The 20,404-nt window shown below is 42.3% G+C and overlaps 1 protein-coding gene across 1 annotated transcript; it reads left to right on the forward strand.

Moving 5' to 3' along the window:
* Positions 1-373: 373 nt before the first annotated feature.
* On the forward strand, positions 374-5,792 carry LOC115272306 (olfactory receptor 1052-like). Its single transcript, XM_029915390.1, has 2 exons — positions 374-1,312; positions 5,424-5,792. The coding sequence occupies exons 1-2, from the start codon at positions 374-376 to the stop codon at positions 5,454-5,456; spliced, it is 972 nt and encodes a 323-aa protein (XP_029771250.1). The 3' UTR covers positions 5,457-5,792.
* Positions 5,793-20,404: the final 14,612 nt, after the last annotated feature.

Below are 20,404 nucleotides of genomic sequence, written 5' to 3' on the forward strand. Positions count from 1 at the left end.
TTGTGGAAGAGGCCTCACAATTTACTGATCACCTCCTGTGTCCCGGACATTCAGATATTTTACATTCATTTTGTCACTGAGGCCACACAGCAACCTTGAAAAGAATGAGTGTTTTCTTCATTTCACGACGAAAAAACTAAAGCTTATCTATAGAGCTTATCCAAGGATACACAACTGGTTAGTGCCATAATCAGAATTAGGACTCAAGTCTGCCGGCTTCACAGTTTATGTCCTTTCCACTAGGGCATGAGGCTTCCCATTAGCTTCTTGTGCAAGAAGCCTTGCACCTGCTTTGTGCTCTCCCTCATTGTCCTATGCACAGTGGGGACATGCTTGGCTAATACTGTTTGATTATCAACTGTCACCTCCACAGATGACACCTGGAGAACCAGCCTATGCAACTGGCAACCATACTCCAGTTACCCAGTTCATCTTGTTGGGATTCTCCAGTTACGCAGATCTCCAAGAGCTTCTGTTTGTAGCCTTCCTGCTCATTTATGCCGTAACAGTGGTGGGCAACCTGGGAATGATGGCACTCATCTTCACAGACGCCTGTCTCCATAGGCCCATGTATTTCTTCCTCAGTGTCCTGTCATTTCTAGATATTTGTTACTCATCTGTGGTCACACCCAAGCTCTTGATCAACTTCTTGGCCTCTGACAAGACCATCTCTTTTGAGGGTTGTGTGGTCCAACTGACCTTCTTTGTGGTGCACGTGACAGCTGAGAGCTTCCTGCTGGCCTCCATGGCCTATGACCGCTTTGTGGCCATCTGCCAACCCCTCCATTATGGTTCTGTCATGACCAAGGTGACCTGCGTCCAGCTGGTAGCCGCTTCCTATGCATTTGGTGCCGCCAACTCTGCTATCCAGACTGGGAATGTCTTTGCTCTGCCTTTCTGTGGGCCCAACCAGGTCACACACTACTTCTGTGACATCCCACCCCTTCTGCGCCTGGCTTGTGGCAACACAGCCACAGCAGGGGTGATCCTCTATATCTTCTCAGCTCTGGTTACCCTCCTGCCCGCTGCAGTCATCCTCACCTCCTACAGCTTGGTCTTGGTGGCCATTGGGAGGATGCGCTCAGCAGCTGGACGGGAGAAGGCCCTCTCGACCTGTGCCTCCCACTTCTTGGCCATTGCCATTTTCTATGGCACTGTGGTTTTCACCTATGTCCAGCCTCACGGATCCTCTAATGATACCAATGGCCAAATAGTGTCCGTGTTCTACACCATCATAATCCCCATGCTCAACCCCTTCATCTACAGCCTCCGCAACAAGGAGGTGAAGGATGCACTGCAGAGGAAGCTCCAGGTCAGTATCTTTCCCTGCTGAGTCCTGCAAGGTTATTTGTTGGAATGAGGATGTAGCCGGACTCTCTCACAGAGAGTCGTGACACCGAGGTTTTCTTTCCAGGAAACAGCTTTATTTGTGCTGGCACGGGCTCAGAGGGTTTGTGCCCAAAAAAAACTGAATGCTGTGTGGCGTAGCCTTTTAGGCATCTTCTTTGTCTCCCAAATATGGGTAAAGTATAGACGTATAGTCTGACTGGGTGGTCTCATGTTCAGGGTCGTGAGGGATGTCATATACAGACATAAAGAGTTGTGAGGAATGTCACATACGCACATACCTAACCAAGTTGCCTTCCCTTATCTTGAGGCCTTTCCTCACCACATTCCTTAGGGAGGGAACGTACTGAATCACATTATAAACTGACCTAATGGAGAGTAGCCCTGGAAGAAGGAAGTGGAAGAAATAAGGAAGAAACAGCAAATATCGTTCTTTCTATAGAGAATCGCGATTTTTTAAATGTTATTATTTTTGAGAGAGAGAGAGCATGCACAAACTGGGGGGGGGGTGGTCAGAGAGAGAATAAGAATCCCAAGCAGGATCCATGCTGTCAGCGCAGAGCCCAACGCAGGGCTTAAACTCACCTGACCTGACATCCTGACCTGAGCCGAAACCAAGAGTCAGACCCTTAACTGACTGAGCCACGCAGGTACCCCTCCAAAATGTTTTTAATGACCATGTTTGATTCTGATACTTCATGCTAAAACAATTAAACCCTTTCTAGGAAAATGAGTGTGAAAATCTCTCACTTCTATCTTCTTTCATTAAGCCAATATTTATGAAATGCCTCCACAGTCCATTAACGTGTCACTAAGTTTTCGGTACACGCTTACAACAGAGGTCAGGACTGGAACGTCACGGCAAAGAGAGCTGGTAAAAATGAATCTAATTCATTCATCTGGAAAAATATTTATGAGGCAATTAGGTGTACCACATTGTGTACGTTCTACCTGGATGAGTAGTCGAACAGTGAAAAATAAACGCCGTCACGTAGGTGAGTTAACACCACAAAGGCTTTCCCCTGTGCTGAAGATAAAATGAATCAGGTGGCTCTCCAGGGCCACTTTTCTCCATCCATCCTCTCTGGGCCCTGTCATCTTCCAACACTCCCATCTCAACCTGTGCCCTCCAAGATTGTAACGATGGGGGAAATAATCAAGAAAGTCTTATGGAGTGCTTTTCATTACCTGGCCTGAAGCTGGCTCACATCACGTCAGCCCACATGCCATCAGCATGAAACCAGTCTTTGAGTTTAAAATAATTGCAAAGGAGACCAGGAAATGTAGTCTTTCTTTTTACCCAGAGAGAGGAAAACCAAATGAGATTTAGTAAATACATAGTTTTGTCTTTGTCGCTGGCCAGTTGGGTAGAACTATCTTCTACAAGGGATTCTAAACCGTCACTAGAATAAATCAGAAATAAGGTGCTGGTTAACTCATGTGTCTACATAATTGAGGGGGACTATTTCTTTGGGTGAAAATTTTAAAATATCCCTCGCCTGATCTGAACTATCCCTGTTGAGTATTCTTTGAGTCACACACCTGAGTTGCATGATGCTCCCACAAGCAGTAGAAGTGACTCTGAGATCAGCTAGTTGGCCATTGCCAAAGCTGGAGGTCACAATTACCTTGACTTCTGAAACTAAATTATACACGACATAGTGGCATTTACTAAGAGTGATCTTATCAAAGTTTAAAGGATTTAATGTATCACCCAAGAGTAAGTACACATATAAACACAAGAACTCCTGAGGACAGAATAAGAAGCCACAAAAAAGGAAAACATTTTGAGAGCATTAAAGTCAGGGGAAAAAATACAAAAGTTAAATACACCTGATGAGGGAGGGAAAGGGAAGCTGAGGTCCAAGAGCCCCCACCCACCAGGTGGGGTTCGTGTGACATTCCTCAGGCACTCCAGGCTGCCCAAGAACAAAGGAAAGGGAAAAACAAATGGTTGATAAAGATCACAGTCATGTAGGACATAAGTCTCCATCAATTTGTAACTGTTTTAATAATTTACAAGAAAAAAAAAGGTAATTTCTAGAGACCCACAGACTCAGATTCCTCGAGCCCTAACATCACCCTCCCCTCCACAGTGACATGGGGAACAGAGGCAAGAAGAAAATGTAAATAAAATTAATTTCTTTTTATAACCTGCAGCCCATTGACAAATACAAAAATACAGCCTATAACATTTCTCTGGGAACTCCCTACTCTCTTAATGTTTTGCTAGAGGGGAAAAACAACCTTAGCTTGACAATGGCTAGGCCTTCAGGGTCCTTTTGGAAACCTCCTTTTTGCCTTTACCTCCCCCAACTCCACAGTCTATAATCAGTCCCTCCTCCAACCCCCAGTGCAGCTCTTTCCGCCCACAAGTCCAGCCCCCGCCCCTCGCCAGTACTTTAATAAAATCATCTCTTGCACCAAAGATGTCTCTAGAATTCTTTCTTGGCCATCAGCGCTGGACCCCCACAACCACTCCAGAACCACATCATGCCTCTGATACGGCTCTGCTGTACAATTTTTATTCACTTAATAAACGTTGAACAAATATGTATAGACTTTCAGTCTGAGGAGTGGCTAATTATTATCCTGTCCCTCCCGTTCACTGCTGTGCCCTCACGGCCTGGTACACTGCAGGCAGTCGGTAAAGGTCTGTTCGATAAATGGACGAATGGACATCTCCACAAACGTTCCCCTCGGAGCAGCGCCACTGTCATCACCTGGGAGCATGTGACAAACGCAGAATCCAGGGCCCTGCTCAGATCTACTGAATCGGAATCTGCAGTGTCACAAGTCTTCACGTGAAGGTTTGGGAAGCACAGATTCCCATGCTCTATATTCTAGAGTGAACACAGTATGTTCTCCTCCCAGAGCCCGCAGTCTAGTCTAGGAGGGGGTCCTCGGCAGAGGAAAGAGCAAGGCAAAAGCTAAGAAGTGAGAAAACTACATGTCTTCTTCCCTGATCCTTTGTCAGCATTGTGTGTGATCTATGTTAGAATGAGCAGTAAGATGGGGCACCTGGGTGGCTCAGTGGGTTAAGCATCCGGCTTCGGATCAGGTCACGATCTCACGGTTTGTGGGTTCGAGCCCCGCAGTGGGCTCTGTGCTGACAGCTCAGAGCCTGGAGCCTGCTTCCAATTCTGTGTCTCCCTCTCTGTCTAACCCTCCCCCACTCATGCTCTGTTTCTCTCTGTCTCAATAATAAATAAAACATTTTTAAAAATTTAAATGAGCAGTAAGAAAAAAATAATAAAATAAACCAAAATGAAATGAAATAAACAGTAAGAGGAGAATCAACATGAACAGGGGCATCATGTTGCCTAAGTGGGGATGGCACAGTAAGCCACCGGAGTTTGTCATACAGTGTGGGGCGTTATCATGGGCTAACTAACACTGTGTATGACCATGGCTTCCCTTCCATCATGTCCTGTGGTTGCTGGCAGGTGGCACGCCAGCCAGGATTACTTTTCTGTGGACTCCTTGCATCTGGATGTAGGCGTGTGACTCCGTCTCTTCAAAGAAATGTGGTCAGAAGAGAGATTTCAAGGGGCTCCTGAATGCCTCAGTCGGTTAAGCCTCCGACTTCAGCTCAGGTCATGATCTCACAGTCTGTGGGTTCAGGCCCTGTGACCGGCTCTGTGCTGACAGAGCCTGCTTCAGATTCTGCGTCTCTCTGTCTCTCTGCCCCTCCCCCTCTCATGCTCTGTCTCTCTCTGTCTCAAAAATAAATAAAACATTTAAAAACAAAAGAAGAGAGATTTCATTTCAGGGCATGGACTTTTAAGAAGCGGGTGGGTGTTAGGACCTCTTGGCTCTTATTTCCACTGCTGGAAGCCGGGGACCCCATGGCCGTAGGGCATAGTGGAGCCAAGGGCAAGGAGCTGGTTTCCTGAATTAGGGGAGAAAAGCTGCCTCCTAACTGGGAACACAGGAACTGACCTGCCCTCTATTTTGTTAAGCCACTGAAATTTACCTAAAACTATTAGAGTTACCTCCAACAGGACAATGAATGTTAGGTGTTTTGTTTTGTTTTGTGTTTAAAACAAACTGATTCAGCCCTCTCCTTGCCCCAGACTGCTTCTCTGAATGCATCATCTCCGCATTGATTGTCGCATCATTCCGAGACGCATCCTCCAGTCACCAGGTCCTAAGAGTGATACTGGTCAAAATGCCATCTAAAAGTCAGCTAAGTAAATGCCATTTTACCGCAGCAGGTCCTTCCCACAAAGGACAGTATCTTGGGAGGTGTATGTTATTTTCTTCTCTTTACTGATGAAGAAAAGATGATCCAAGTTAAGCAACGCATTCAAGTTTTCACAGCTAATAAGATAGGCTGGATGTGGTTGGCCCATAAGCATTCGAAAACCTCACTGGCAGTTAAGAAGCTGAGAATTAAAATCCCCAAATACACTTGTATAGCCTCCAAAACAGTAAAAATTAAAACTCAGACAATCCAAGTGTTAGTAATGATTGTGTGTAAATTGTACCAACCACTTTGCCAACAATTAGACATGACATTTAAAAGTTGAGGCAGGCGCACCTGGGTGGCTCAATCAGTTAAGCATCCAACTTCAGCTCAGGTCATGATCTCATGATTCATGAGTTCAAGCCCCACATGGAGCTCTCTGCTATCAGCACAGAGCCAGCTTCAACGCCTCTGTCCCCCTCTCTCTCTGCCCCTCCCTCTCCCTCTCTTTCTGTCCCTCAAAAATAAATAAACATTTATAAATAAAGAAAGAAAAGCTGAACCCGTGGTTTTATGAGCAGGCATGTAATCCATATAAATTCCTGCACTCTCGCCGTATGAAACATTCTCATAGTAGCATTGTTTGTCATAGCGAAAAAGCAGAAGTAACACAAATGTCTATAACAGGAGAAATGGATGAATAAAATAGGGCGCAGTCACATGACAGAAATAGTGAAGTACAGGTCCATGCCCTAACATGAAGATGTCTCTAAAACATAAGCTTGAGTGAAATCAGGACAGAAATAGGTAACAGAAGGATGCACAGAGTATTATTCCGTTTGTGTACAATTTTAAAACAGGCAAAACTAAACAATTATAATGTTTAGAAATGCATTCACAGATGGTAAAACTATTTAAAATAAAGCAAAGGGTGACTGACAGAAATTCTGAGATAGTGCTTCTCACGGGGAGGGGGGCGCGTGGGAATAAACGGGTGGTATTAGGGAGAGGCACATGGGAGCCTTCTTAGAACACGCTACTCAGTGTGTGACCTGAGCACCACCAATACCGGTGTTGTCAGGGAACTGGTTACGAATGCAGAATATCAGGCTCTTCCCCAAACATGGAATCAGAATCTGCATTTGAACACGATCCCCATATGATTCACCAGCACATTAAAGAGACTTGTAACATTATATTTCTAAGGTAAAGGGTACGCAGGGGCGCCTGGGTGGCTCAGTCGGTTAAGCGTTCGACTTCGACTCAGGTCGTGATCTCACAGTCTGTGGGTTCGAGCCCTGCTCTGAGCTGTCAGCACAGAGCCTGGAGCCTGCTTCCAATTCTGTGTCTCCCAAGCTCTCTGCTCCTCCCCCGCTCACTCTCTGTCTGTTTCTCAAAATGAAATAAAGACATAAAAAATGTTTTTAAAAAGGTACACACATGGGTATTTATTGCAGCGATATTCTATAGGTTTTAGAACATATTTGCATGCATGATATATTTCACAATTTTATAACATTTTAAAATATATAGTTTTAATACAATTTTAAATGTTTTAAAATATCTATAAATACACAGACGAATACATAAAATGGCAAAGAGCTGAAACCAAACCCTGAGATGTGCACTCACAGAGCCAGCACCACTTCTACTCCGCCATGCCTTTGGCTCAAGACAGTAAATGAACGGACTCCAGTGAGTTTTTCCATTTCTAACTCGTGTCGCAATTGGATGGGCTAAATCCATGATAAAGATAGATGAACTATTACAAGATTCATTCGGTGGCTTGATCTTTTTTTATTTAGATCTTCTGGGATAGGGAGTGAGCAGGAAAGTTATATCCCCCTTCAGACAATCCTTGCCTTCCCTGGAAAGACTTCCCTGGAACATGTTTTAGCAAGTGGAATGCCTGAAATTTGAACTTGATACTTACATGTTTTATTTGTTTGGAAGGAAAGGAAGAGGAGAAGGGATACAATTTGAGAGCTAAAAAGAATTCTAAAGTCTCAAATATATAATCACTTAATTTCATTAATTTTTTTACTGTTTTATTTATTTTTGAGACAGAGAGAGAGGGTGTGTGGAGGAGGTGCAGAGAGAGAGGGAAACATAGAATCTGAAGCAGGCTCTAGACTCTGAGCTGTCAGCACAGAGCCCAACATGAGGCTTGAAGCCACAGACTATGACATCATGACCTGAGCCGAAGTCGGAGGCTTACCCAACCGACTGAGCCACCCAGGCACCCCAAGATTTTGTATCTGAATGTGATGCACTACATACATGACTATTTTAAGTATTAAAGATAGATTGTATTTAAATGCTGACAATCAGATTCAATGTTCTGGTGTAACTTTGCAACTCAAAATTCCTCGTTCATCCAGTTGACTTAAAATGATATTTGCTAAGGAGAAAATTTAACTTTGATGTCAGTTATAAAGATCTGCTAATAGTAATTATGCAAATGATAGTGCAGGACCTTGTGTAACTGTAAAATGTCTTTTCAATGCTCTTGAATAATTTGTAAAGAGGATTTAAACACTGCAGTTCTCTCCCTTGATAAAGAAGCCTGTAACACACTAAATCACTGCAAACAGCTCGCTGGACTGTAAAATTTCCTCTGTGAAGCTGGTTGATGCTGATTCTCAACCTGGATATAATAGATGCTTATGTAAGGCCCCAAACTCATCTGTACAAGAAGTGTGACCTCCCCCCACCCCCACTTAGCAAGTTCTCTTCGGAGCTACGCATCTGCCAGATGGTGAAAACATCTTGTCTGTCAAATCTGGGCAATGCTGGTCAGTTAAAGAGAGCGCCCCCCACCCGGCAACATTCACCCATGTACACACTCCTTCCCTTTCCCAGGGGTTGGAGCGTACCAGTGAGGAGAGATGGAATAGACTGGGATGTCTCCTTGTCCTCTGTCACAGTCTGTCCAAGCTGGCATTTACTAAGACATCCTATTTCCACTTGGTCTCCAACTGCCAGACCATGATGATCGTGGTCATGACTCCGTGTCTCTGGACTCAGTTACTCCTTCTCCCCCCTCAGGAGCACCACCCACTCTCCCCTGACGCTCTGCCTCCCCGGGAAGTCGCCTCAGACTCTCTCAGCCCGGCCCAGCCACGAGGCCATTCTTCTCAAGGGCTCCTATACCTTGAGAGATCCAGCTCTAGAGACTGGGCCACAAGATTCCTTCCTAGGGACTCACCAGCGGGTAAACTCCCGTCTGCTCTGACTTTCTTCTCCTTACAAGCTCAGGGAACTTTTATCTACTCTTTGAGAGAAAGAAAAGCTCTGGAAAAACTGGCTCTGACTGATCATATATTCTTATATGCCTGTGGTTATAGCATCAGCTTATGCCCTGGGTTATTGATGGTTCGAGCTTTTGAACTTCAAAAGCTTCTTATCACAACATTTTAATCTCTGCCTTGGGTTTCTAAAACATATTTTAAACCTCAAAGGCCAGGGATTGACTTTTTTGGTATCTTCACTATGCGGTAACAGCCCTACCCTGAGGCATGGCTGCCTAGGAGAAGTCCATTTTGAACCAGGGAAGAACCACTGAGTGAAAATGAATAAATAAATAAATAAATAAATAGTCAGAAAAACAAAACAGTGTGTCAAAATAATATTCTAATGAACATAATTAAAAGATCTCCGCATTTTTTTTTTTTAAGATCTCCGCATTTTGCTCTACCTTCACCCTACCTCTTAGCCACAAACTTGGGCAATGGAGTTACAGCATTTTGTACACGTGTTTTAAATTGTGTTGTTTTCCTTAATAATTGGATACAGTTGACAGGCTTGCTTAAATTCAATAAGCATCAAATTTTCTGTTTTTGACCTACCAGATGATATCTTTCTTTGTCTCAAGTGTAAAATCATTAACGTCAGCACTTTATTTTTCCATTCTCCACTGTCCTTTGATAAATCAGGGCAAATATGCAACAAAACGTTCAAGGAACTGCACAAACATTGCCATATTTAGATGACAACACGGCTAAAAGGAAACTATTGGCTGGCAGACAGCAGTACCAGGAGGTAACTTAAGAGGGGTTAGTTGCTGAAATAGACAAGTAACATTTGGTGCCGGAAGGGAGTTCAGAGATGTGGAGCTATAATACGTGAAAGGGCCAGTTGCACAAACTCATGATTACCCTCCCTTTCACGTCTCTAAGTAGAAGCAACTATAACAAGTTTATTTGTAACAACTTTACTGAGATATAACTCACATACCCTACAATTCACCTAAGTAGGAAAAAGAACCCACCGCACTTCTATTTCAGTGTGTTTCTCCTTCACTCTCACAACACTGCCTTCCTCACAATGCTTCTGACACGACATGTCGGGGATTTTTCCCACACCAAGCAGTTCTCAGTGACATCAGTGGGTGTCCTACGGTTGAGTTCATTTCTGACGTTAACAAGACCCCACAGGTGAAAACTTGGTCCCAGAAGATTACCCCTACCTCTAGTGTGAACGGGTGTATGGAGGAAGTGGTGAATAGGTTTGTTGATACAGAACAAGGTGTTTCCCTATGAACATTACAATGTTCACATATTAGCCTGTGTCAGTGAAGCCCTCACACGTGGGTTTTCACCAGCAGTAAAAAATGGAAGACTGTCCTTGAATTTAACAACCTTATCTTTCAGTGCTGCCTTGAGAGTTAAGGAAATAATCCTTTCTACCAGATTATAGGCTTAATGTCAAATTGGAGGTCTAGAAACTGTTACATGCAGAATCCTGATACTGAGCCTGCCACAGACACTTATGCCATCAGCTGTTAAGTGAGTTACTCCTTTTTTTTTTAATGTTTATTTATTTTGAGAGAGAAAGAGAGAGAGACAAGCGTGAGCAGAGGAGAGGCAGAGAGAGAGGGAAACAAAGAATCTGAAGCAGGCTCCAAGCTATGAGTCATCAGCACAGACCCTGACAATGGGGCTCAAACTCACAAACTACGAGATCATGACTTGAGCTGAAGTCAGACGCTCAACCGACTAAGCCACCAGGCGCCCCTCAGCTCAGCTTTAAATGACACTTGGATCTGCTCTTGGAGGAAATAACTGCAGCCAGTGGGCAGGCTGCCTTGCAGGAGTCCAGACTGGAATACCTTTGAAATGGATGCAAATACTAATTCCAGTCATTTTAAAAAAGGGTCACAAACACCAAGGCAAAGAATTAAAAACCTGTAGATCAAAATCAAAAACTTGCTTTGGAAGTCACAGTCACCCTGTAAATGCCTAACTCCATGCTAGGTTTGCATCAGCCTTTTATCTGTGTGATGCATTGAGATAGCAGCAGATATTCAAGAAGTGGGAGGTGGAATTCTTTATTACTCTCAATAATGTTTTGGAATACCAATAGTGGTTTTATTTGTTAAATAAAATACAGGGTGAATGTACAGAAGGAAATAAACATGCTGTCTAATCAGAAAAAGAAAAAGAAAAAGAAAAGATTACCCCTGCTTCAGTTCAACACAGTTGCAAGTGGTAGGTCCCAGGGTTCCTGCCACTTCTGTCCTACTTGGCTACCAGTGAGAGGTTCCCATGACCTGCCCACCCACTCTCGGATTCGATCGTTTGCTAGAACAGCCCACAGAACTCAAGGGAGCACTTAAGTTTACCAGTTTATAAGAAAATAAAGGAAATGATAGGGGTGCCTGGGTGGCTCTGTCGGTTAAGCATCTGACTCTTGATATTGGCTCAGGTGCTGACGTAGAACCTGCCTGGAATTCTCTCTCCTTCTCTCTCTGCCCCTACTGCACTTGAATGCACTCACACACTCTCTCTCTCTTTCTCAAAATAAATAAATAAACCTTAAAAAATAAAGTGAAATAAAGTAAAGGATATGATGAAGGATTCAGATGAACAGCCAAAGTAAGAGCTATGTAGGGTGAGGTCGAGCAGTTCCCCAAGTTTGGGCGCTTCTGTCCCTGTGGAGCTGGGGTGTGCCACCCTCCCCACAAGGGAAGCATGCACCAACTTAGAAGTTCTGTGAACTCCATACTATGAGGATGTCTATGGACGCCTCATCATGATTTCATTTCCAGCCCCTCTTCCCGTTCTGGAGAACGGGCAGTGGTGCTAAAAATTCCAAGCTTCGAATCATGGCTCGGTCTTTCTGGTGACCAGTCATCCCCCTTTCCAAGAACCCACCAAGTGTCATCGCATTAGAACAAAAGATATTGTTGTCACCCAGGAAATTTTGTCAGGAATCAGCGCCAAAGAGCAAATCTTTTTTAGTTTATTTATTTATTTGAGAGAGAGAGAGAGAATGTGTGTGTGTGAGCCAGGAAGAGGCAGAGAAAGAGGGAGAATTCCAAGCAGACTCCATACTGTCAGCACAGAGCCTGACTCAGGGCTTGAACTCACAAGCCGTGAGATCATAACCTGAGCAGAAAAACCAAGAGCCGGACGCTCAACCACCTGAGCCTCCCAGGTGCCCCTCAAAAACCAGATCTTAGAACAAAAGATCCTCCTAGTGCTCTGATCACTTAGGAAGTTATAAGGGTATTAGGTTCTTGTGCCAGGGCCCAGGGGCAGAGACTGATATATATATATATTTTTTTAATTTCACATCACCCATTTAAAGCATACAATTCAATGATTTTTAGTCTATTCGCAGACTTGTGCAACCATCACCACAATTAATTTTGGAACATCTTTATCACACCCAGAAGAAACCTTGCACCATTTGGCCACCATCCTCCCATTTCTACTCTCTTTAGTTCTTGGAGATCACTACTCTACTTTCTGTCTCAAGAGATTTGCCTGTGCATTTCATGTAAATGGAATCATAAAATTGTGGTCTTTTATGACTGGCTTCTTTCACTTAGCATAATGTTTTCAAGGTTTATCAGTATTTCATTGTTTAATATGGCTGAGTAATTTCCCATTGTATGGATACACCACATTTTATTTATTCATTCATTAGTTGATAGATATTTGGATTGTTTCCACCTTTTAACTGTGAATAATGCTGCTAAGAACATTCATGAGACTGCAACCATCTGCAAGCCAGAGACAGAGCCCTCGCCAGAAACACGGACACTCTGATTTCAGACTTCCAGCCTCCAAAAGTGAGACATTTCCATTGTGTAAGCTGCCCAGTCTATGATATTTTGCTATAGCAGACTGAGCTAAGAAATTTATTTTTTCTTTTGTTTCTGATGCTTTTGAGGTCATATCTAAAACTCCATTGCCAAATCCAAGGTCATGAACATTTACCTCTATGTTTTCTTCTAATGTTTTATAGTTTTGGCTCTAAGATCCATTTTGAGTTCATTCTTGTATATGGTGTGAGGAAAGTGTCTAAATTCATTTTTGTGTGTGTGGATATCCAATTGTTTCATCACCATTTTTTGGGGTTTTTTAAATGTTTTTTTATTATTTTTGAGAGACAGAGACTGCATGAGCAGGGGAGGATCAGAGAGAGAGGGAGACACAGAATCTGAAGCAGGCTCCAGGCTCTGAGCTAGCTGTCAGCACAGAGCCCTTCGTGGGGCTCGAACCCATGAACCATGAGATCATGACCTGAGCCGAAGCCAGACGCTTAAACAACTGAGCCACCCAGGTGCCCCTCAGAACCATTTGTTGTAGAAACTGTTCTATATTAAATAATCTTAGCATCTTTGTCAAAAGTCAATTGACCATAAATATATGGGTTTCTTTTGAGACTCAATTCTCCTTCATCGATCTATATGTCTATTCTAATGCCGTTTCCTACACTGTTTTGATTCTTGTAGCTTTGTAGTAAGTTTTGAAATTAAGAATGATGAGTCCTCTGAGGTGCTTGGGTGGCTCAGTTGGTTGAGCATCCAACTCTTGATTTCAGCTTGGGTCATGATCTCAGTTTCTTGAGTTTGAGTTCCAAATCAGCTGCTGACAATGCAGAGCCTGCTTGAGATTCTGCCTCTCTCTCTCTCACAAAATAAATATGTAAACTTTAAAAAATTATGTGTCCTCCAACCTTATTGTTCTTTTTGAAGACTGTTATAGTAATACTTTTTTAGGTTTATTCATTAATTTTGAGAGAGCGAGAGAGAGCGAGAGAGAGAGAGAGAGAGAGAGAGAGAGAGAGAGAGCACGTGCAAACATGAGAGGGAGAAGAGCAGGGAGAGAGGAAGAGAGAAACTCTCAAGCAGGCTCCAAGCTCGCTGTCACCACAGAGCCTGAGACATGGAACTGGATCTCATGAACCCTGAGATCATGACCTGAGCTGAAATCAAGTGTCTTGCCCTTGAATTTCCATATGAATTTAAGGATCAGCTTCTCCATTTCTATCCAGAAGCTAGCTTGGACTTTGATAAGGACTGCATTGAATCTGTAGGTCAATTTGGAGAGTATTATCATTAAAAAAGTTTTTTTAATGTTTATTTATGAGAGGAATAGAGAGAAGATGAGCAGGGGAGGGGCAGAGAGCGAAAGAGACAGAGAATGCCAAGCAGGCTCCGCACTGTCAGCACAAAGCTTGATGTGGGGCTTAAACCCACAAACCATGAGATCATGACCTGAGCCAAAGTCAGACACTCAACTGACTGAGCCACTCAGGTGCCTGACTGTTGTCATTTTTTAAATATTAAACCTTCCTTCTCATGAATATGGGATGCTTTCAATTTATTTAGATCTTCTTTTATTTATTTCAACAATGTGTTGTAGTTTTCAGATACTAATTTTGCACTCCTTTTGTTAAATTTATTCCTAAATATTTTGTTCTTTTTGATACTACCATAAATTGAATTGTTTCCCTTTTTTTCTAACACTTTTATTTATTATTGAGAGGCAGAGAGAGACAGAGCATGAGCATGGGAGGGGCAGAGAGAGAGGCAGACACAGAATCCGAAAGAGGCTCCAGGCTCTGACCCACAAACTGTGAGATCACAACCTGAGCCAAAGTCAGAGGCTTAACCAACTGAGCCACTCAGGTGCCCCAGATTGAACTGTTTCCTTAACTGAATTTTTGGAATAATCATTGCAAGTGTATACAAATACAAATGAATTTTTAACAACTTTATTGAGACATAATTCACACACTATACAATTCACTCATTTAAAGTGTATAATCCAGTGGTAGAAATACAATTGATTTCTGTATATTCTATATCTTGCAAACTTGCTAAACTCCTTTACTACTTCTAACAGATTTTAGTGGATTCATTAGGAATTCAGAATCATATTGCCTTGAATAGACATGGGTTTATTTTTTTCTTTTCAATCTAGATTCCTTCTTTCCTGCCTTCTCCCCAGTTCCCTGGCTTGAAACTCTAGTACCAAAAAAGTTGTGAGAGTAGATATTCTTTTCTCTTTTCCTTATTTTAGGACATTTAGTCTCTCACATTTAAAAGTACTATGTTAGCTCTGGGTTTTTCATAACTCCTTTTATCAAGTTGAGGAAATTCCATTCTATTCCTAGTTTGTTGAATGTTTTTATCCTGAAAGGGTGTTGGATTTTCTCCAATGATTTTTTTCTACATCTATTTATGTCTATTAAATCTGTAATAATGTCTCCTCTCTCATTCTTTTTTTTTAAGTTTATTTATTTATTTAGAGAGAAAGTGCATATGCGTGCATGCAAGTGGAAGAGAGGCTGAGAAACGGAGAGAGAGAGAATCCCAAGCAGGCTCCACTCTGTCGGTGCAGAGCCCAACGAAAGGCTTGATCTCACACACCAGGAAATCATGACTTAAGCCAAATCAAGAGTCAGACGCCTAACCAACTGAACCATCCAGGTGCCTCTTCCCTCTCATTCTTGATATTTGTAATTTGAAACTTCTCTCTTTTTTTCTCGGACTGTTTAGCTAAGAACTTTGTCATTTCTGTTGATCTTTTCAAGGAAGCAGCTTTTAGGTTGTTGATTTTTCTCTATAGTTTTTCTATTCACTGTTTAATTTCTGCTCTAATCTTTATTATGTCCATCCTTTTGCTTGCTTTAGTTTTGGTGTGCTCTTCTTTTTCCTTCAATGTCTTAAAATAGAAGGTTAAGTCATAATGATTTGAGAGCATTCTTTTATAATAAGGTATTTTAGCTATAAATTTCCCTCCCAGTATTGCTTTAACCCTATACCATAAATTTAATTATACCGTATCTTCATTTTCATTCATGGCAATGTATTTTCTAGTTTCTCTCATTATTTCTTCTTTGACCTATTGGTTATTAAGGAATGTGTTAATTCCACATATTTGTGAACTTCCCAAATTTCTTTCAATTGTTGATTTCTAATTTCATATCACTGTGGTTGGAGATCATTGAATAATTTTAGTCCATTTAAATTTATTGGTTTGTTTTATGATCTTGCATATTGTCTATTCTGGACAATGCTACGTGTGCACTTGAGAAGAAGTCATATTCTGCTGCTGTTGGGCAGTGTTCTATAGATGTCTGGTAGATTAGTTGGTGTATAGTTTTCAAACCTTCTATTTCCTCTTGATCTTCTACCTACTCTACCCGCTATTGAACATGAAGTACGGAAGTCTGCAACAATTATTGTCAAATTGTCTATCTCTCCCATCATGCATCAGTTTTGTTTTTTAAATTTTGGGACTCTGTTGTTAGGTATATATAGTTTATTATTATATCTTCCTGACAGGTTGGTCTTTTTATAATTAAAAACTTCCCCCTCTTTATCTCTAGTTACATTTTTGGTTTTAAACCCTATTTTGTCTAATGTTAGAGTCACTCCAGAATTCTCTTGAGGCTCTGTTCATTTGCCTTCTTTTTCTTCCTTTTCCTGTTCTTTGGGTTTTATAACCTCTATTGATCTAACTTCAAGCTCGCTAATTCCTTCTTCTACCAGTTTAAATCTTCCATCAAACCTCTCCAATGAGTTTTTTTATTTCAGGTATTGTACTTTTTAACTCCACAAATTCCATTAGATTATTTCTATAATTACTATCTCTTTATTGATATTATCTGCATAATAGAAGACTGTCACCATTTCCTCTTATTTCTTTGAGCATGATTTCTTTTAGTTCTTTGAACATGGCTATTTTGAAGTCTGTCTGTCAAATGTGACATCTGTCCTCACAGGCAGTTTCTGTTGCTTACTTTATATCCTATGTATGGGTCACACATTCCTGTTTCTTTGAATGTTACATAATTTTTGCTGAAATCAGACACTCCAGATAATATACTGTAGCAACCCTGGATGCCAACCCCCTCCCCTTCATCCAGAGTTTATTATTGTTTACCTGTTTGTTTATTTATTATTTTGAACAGCAGGCAAAAGTGTATTAGAATATAAGATTAGAAAGGAAGAATAGTAGGAACGATCTCTTTACAGATATTAATACAGGGGATATTCAAAAGTGAATGCCCCTACTTGTTTGTTTGTCAACTGACTGAACTGTTTTAGTGAAGTGTGTTTCCTTCACAGTGTGAAAGTTCTTGCAGGAAGCCAGTTTTTCTGAACTCGTAAGTTGAGCCATAATCTCCTGGTGAGGTAAGGTGGGTTTGCAAGGTCTCCCACCATCAGATAGTGACTGGCATCATCACCCACTCAACTGCCACTCAATTTCTGCTTGAGCACCAACCCCTAAGGTGCTTGACTTACCGATATCAGGAGTGATTTGCCTTCTTATGCTAAAAATATGTGAATTGTACCTTATGAAAAGAGTTGTTATAGGAGTTTCTTCTTTTGTGATTATAGGAGAAAATATTACATTTCCTGAGAAAACCTGTTTTTTCCCCTTAAAAACAGGCTATTGACTCTTCCTAACAAAGAACTAACTCTTGCCTTTTCTATGCTAAAAACATTGCCTTGTATTTGATGCTAAAGATCCCTTCCTTTCCCATGTGATAAGCATCTAGTCACCTATTTCAATCACTATTGATAAAGATTATGCATGAGCCTTCTATCAATCTATGTTCTGGGAAATTTTTACATACCAAAGAGTTTGTCATCAGAAATCATTGTTTAAGGCAATTGCCACTTCTGTTTTGTACCCCATGCATTTTTTCCATAAATAAAGCTGACTCGTGGGTCAGAGCAGAGATGCCTGCCTGGTGAGCAGAAAGAAGCCGAGGCTCTCTCACTTTTTTTCGCCGACACCGTCCATCCTTCAGGGAGCCCTGGACCTGCAGGAGCTGGACCCCGGCTAGTTCTGATGTTGCTCTTCACTGGATGCAGTATTGGGCCTGCACACCATCACTGTGCGATGACAGTGGGACTTCACAGGGCTCTCTTCCGCTCTTTCCTTGATCACTGCCAGCTGTGGGCTCCACTAATTGCCAATTTGTGCTATTTTATGTGACAAACCTGGGACATAAATTGCTCCACAGCCTAATCCAATTAAGTTTTTACTCCCTTGCAGGGGTAGTTTTTGAGATCAGTGTCTGAGGTTTGTTCTGTGCCCAGGGGGCTCTACCTAGATGTCCCTTTCCCTGGTTCTCTTTGGTAAGTTGGCTGGTTCATGCTTTCACTGGTATCATTCATGAAACTACCAGTCTCTTCTTTACTTCTTCTTTTTTTAAGATTTCTTTCTTTATGTAAGTAATCTCTACATCCAACATAGGGCTCGAACTCACAACCCTGAGACCAAGCGTCACGCACTCTACTGAAGCCAGGCAGGTATCCTGCAATCAGCTTTTTCTTAATTGCTTTTTCATAAAACCTCCATTGTTTTTTAAAGGCACCCTTAGACCTGAACTTCTCCACATTCTGTTTCAAGTACTTTGTCCTTAAAGGAGAACTTTAGAGTTCTCCATTTTAGAGCCTGCTTCTTCCTCTGGGCAAAATCTCTGAGCTGCATTTCTGAGCCTGGGGCAGGGATGATGGTGCCTTTCTCCCCAAGCACACCCTTATTTTAAGAGGAAGGCAGTAGGTTGGACAGTAGCCTCTAGTCTTATCAGTTTTCCTCTCCCGAATGTTATCTCTCCCCTCCAAGCAATCTGGAATTGGGACCCCCATGTTCTTAGCATACAGCCTCTGAGATAGAGCCTCAACCTGAACCTCTCAGCTGCACCTGCCATAACAGCCTCTGCAAGAAATAGCTTGTGTCGGTGGGAAGTGCTGGGGATCTGGGTCTGCTCCTCTTGGAAAGCTATCGCTGCCCTGAGCAGGGAGCTGGGGGGAGAGAGAGCACTGTGTTCTTTGCTGGAGTCCTGGGGTAACATTTCCTTCAGGCTGAGCTGAGACAGGGAAGGGAAAGAGCAAGTTATGGTCCAAATGCCACAGACTTGCTGTTCTTACCAAGTAGATTTTCTTAAATTTACTGTGTGCCTTAAAAAACATTACAAGACCTTAAATGGCTGTTGTTGTTTTTATGCTGTTGACCAGTTATGCCTGTTTGTCTGGGAAGAAGCTCCATGGAAGTCCTGACAAAGACTCTCTCCTTGATCAAATTTTAGACCGGCTCTTCTGAGCCCTCTCTTCAAAGAGGGCTTGTCCTTGGGCCCTGTCCTAGACCAGCCAGAAACAGTCTTTGCAAAGAATCCTTCTAATTCAATCCCCTACCCTTGAGATCTGACCATTTTTGATATCTTGTGGTTTGTGAGTTTGAGCCCCACATTGGGATCTGTGCCAACAGCTCAGAGCCTGGAACCTGCTTCCAAATCTGTGTCTCCGTCCTTCTCTGCCCCTCCCTGCTCGTGCTCTGTCTCTCTCTCTGTCTCAAAAATAAATAAATATCTAAAACACTTTTCTGAAGGACCCTGGGAAAACTTTCTACTATCACTGATTTGACAACAAACCTACTACTAATAACAACAAAAACTAGTATTTACGGGGCTCCAAGCACGTGTCAGTTGCTCTTCCAGTGCCTTCCAGGTACTGTCTCATTTAGATTGCACAATAACCCTCTGAGATGGGCAGCACTGTTCGCCCAGTATCCCTCACCCAAGGAAAAGGACAGAGTCAGATACATGACCCAAAGTATGCACTCTTGACAACTATGCTTCATGATCGACATTTTAAAAGATCTTGACATGAGCAAATTTAGACACGTTTCAGCAATGTATGAATACCTTTCAACACACATTAGACATTACCTTTGGTAGGGTGCCTGAGTGGTTCAGTTGGTTAAACGTCTGACTCTTGATTTCGGCTCAGGTCATGATCTCACAGTTTGTGGGTTCCAGCCCCACATCAGGCTCTCTGTCTCTCTCTCTCTCTCTCTCTTTCTCTCTCTCTCACTCTCTCTCTCAAAATAAATCAACATTAAAAAAAAAAGATGGCGGGTGCCTGGGTGGCTCAGTTGGTAAAGCATCCGGCTTCAGCTCAGGTCATGATCTCACGGTTGGTGGGTTCGAGCCCCACATCAGGCTCTGTGCTGACCACTAGCTCAGAGCCTGGAGGCTGTCTTCAGATCCTGTGACTCCTTCTCTCTCTGACCCTCCCCTGCTGATGCTTTCTCTCTCTCTCTCTCTCTCTCTCTCTCTCTCTCACACACACACACACACACACACACACACACACACACACACACAAATAAATAAAAACATTAAAAAAAATTTTTAATAAAAAATTAAAAAAAAAAAAAGATGGGGCATCTGGGTGGCTCAGTTGGTTGAGTGTCCAACTTCAGCTGAGATCGTGATCTCAAAGTTTGTGAGTTTGAGCCCCGTGTCAGGCTTACAGTCAGCACAGAGCCTGTTTCGGATCCTCTGTCTCCCTTTCTCTCTGCTCCTGCCCCACTTGCACTCTCCCTTTCTCTCAAAAATAAATAAACATTAAAAAGAAAAAGAGGTATTAGCATTGGAAATTCTTTTGCTAATTTGATAAACCCCAAAAGTGGGAGAATCTTTTTTTTTTTTTAAGGTTTCTTTTCTTTTTTTCCCCATAATATTTTATTGTCAAATTGTTTTCCATACAACACCCAGTGCTCTTCCCCTCAAGTGTCCACCACCATCACCACCACCTGTCTTCCCCCCTCT

This window comes from Suricata suricatta, chromosome 11 (genome assembly GCF_006229205.1).
Source record: "Suricata suricatta isolate VVHF042 chromosome 11, meerkat_22Aug2017_6uvM2_HiC, whole genome shotgun sequence".
Taxonomy (NCBI): Eukaryota; Metazoa; Chordata; class Mammalia; order Carnivora; family Herpestidae; genus Suricata; species Suricata suricatta.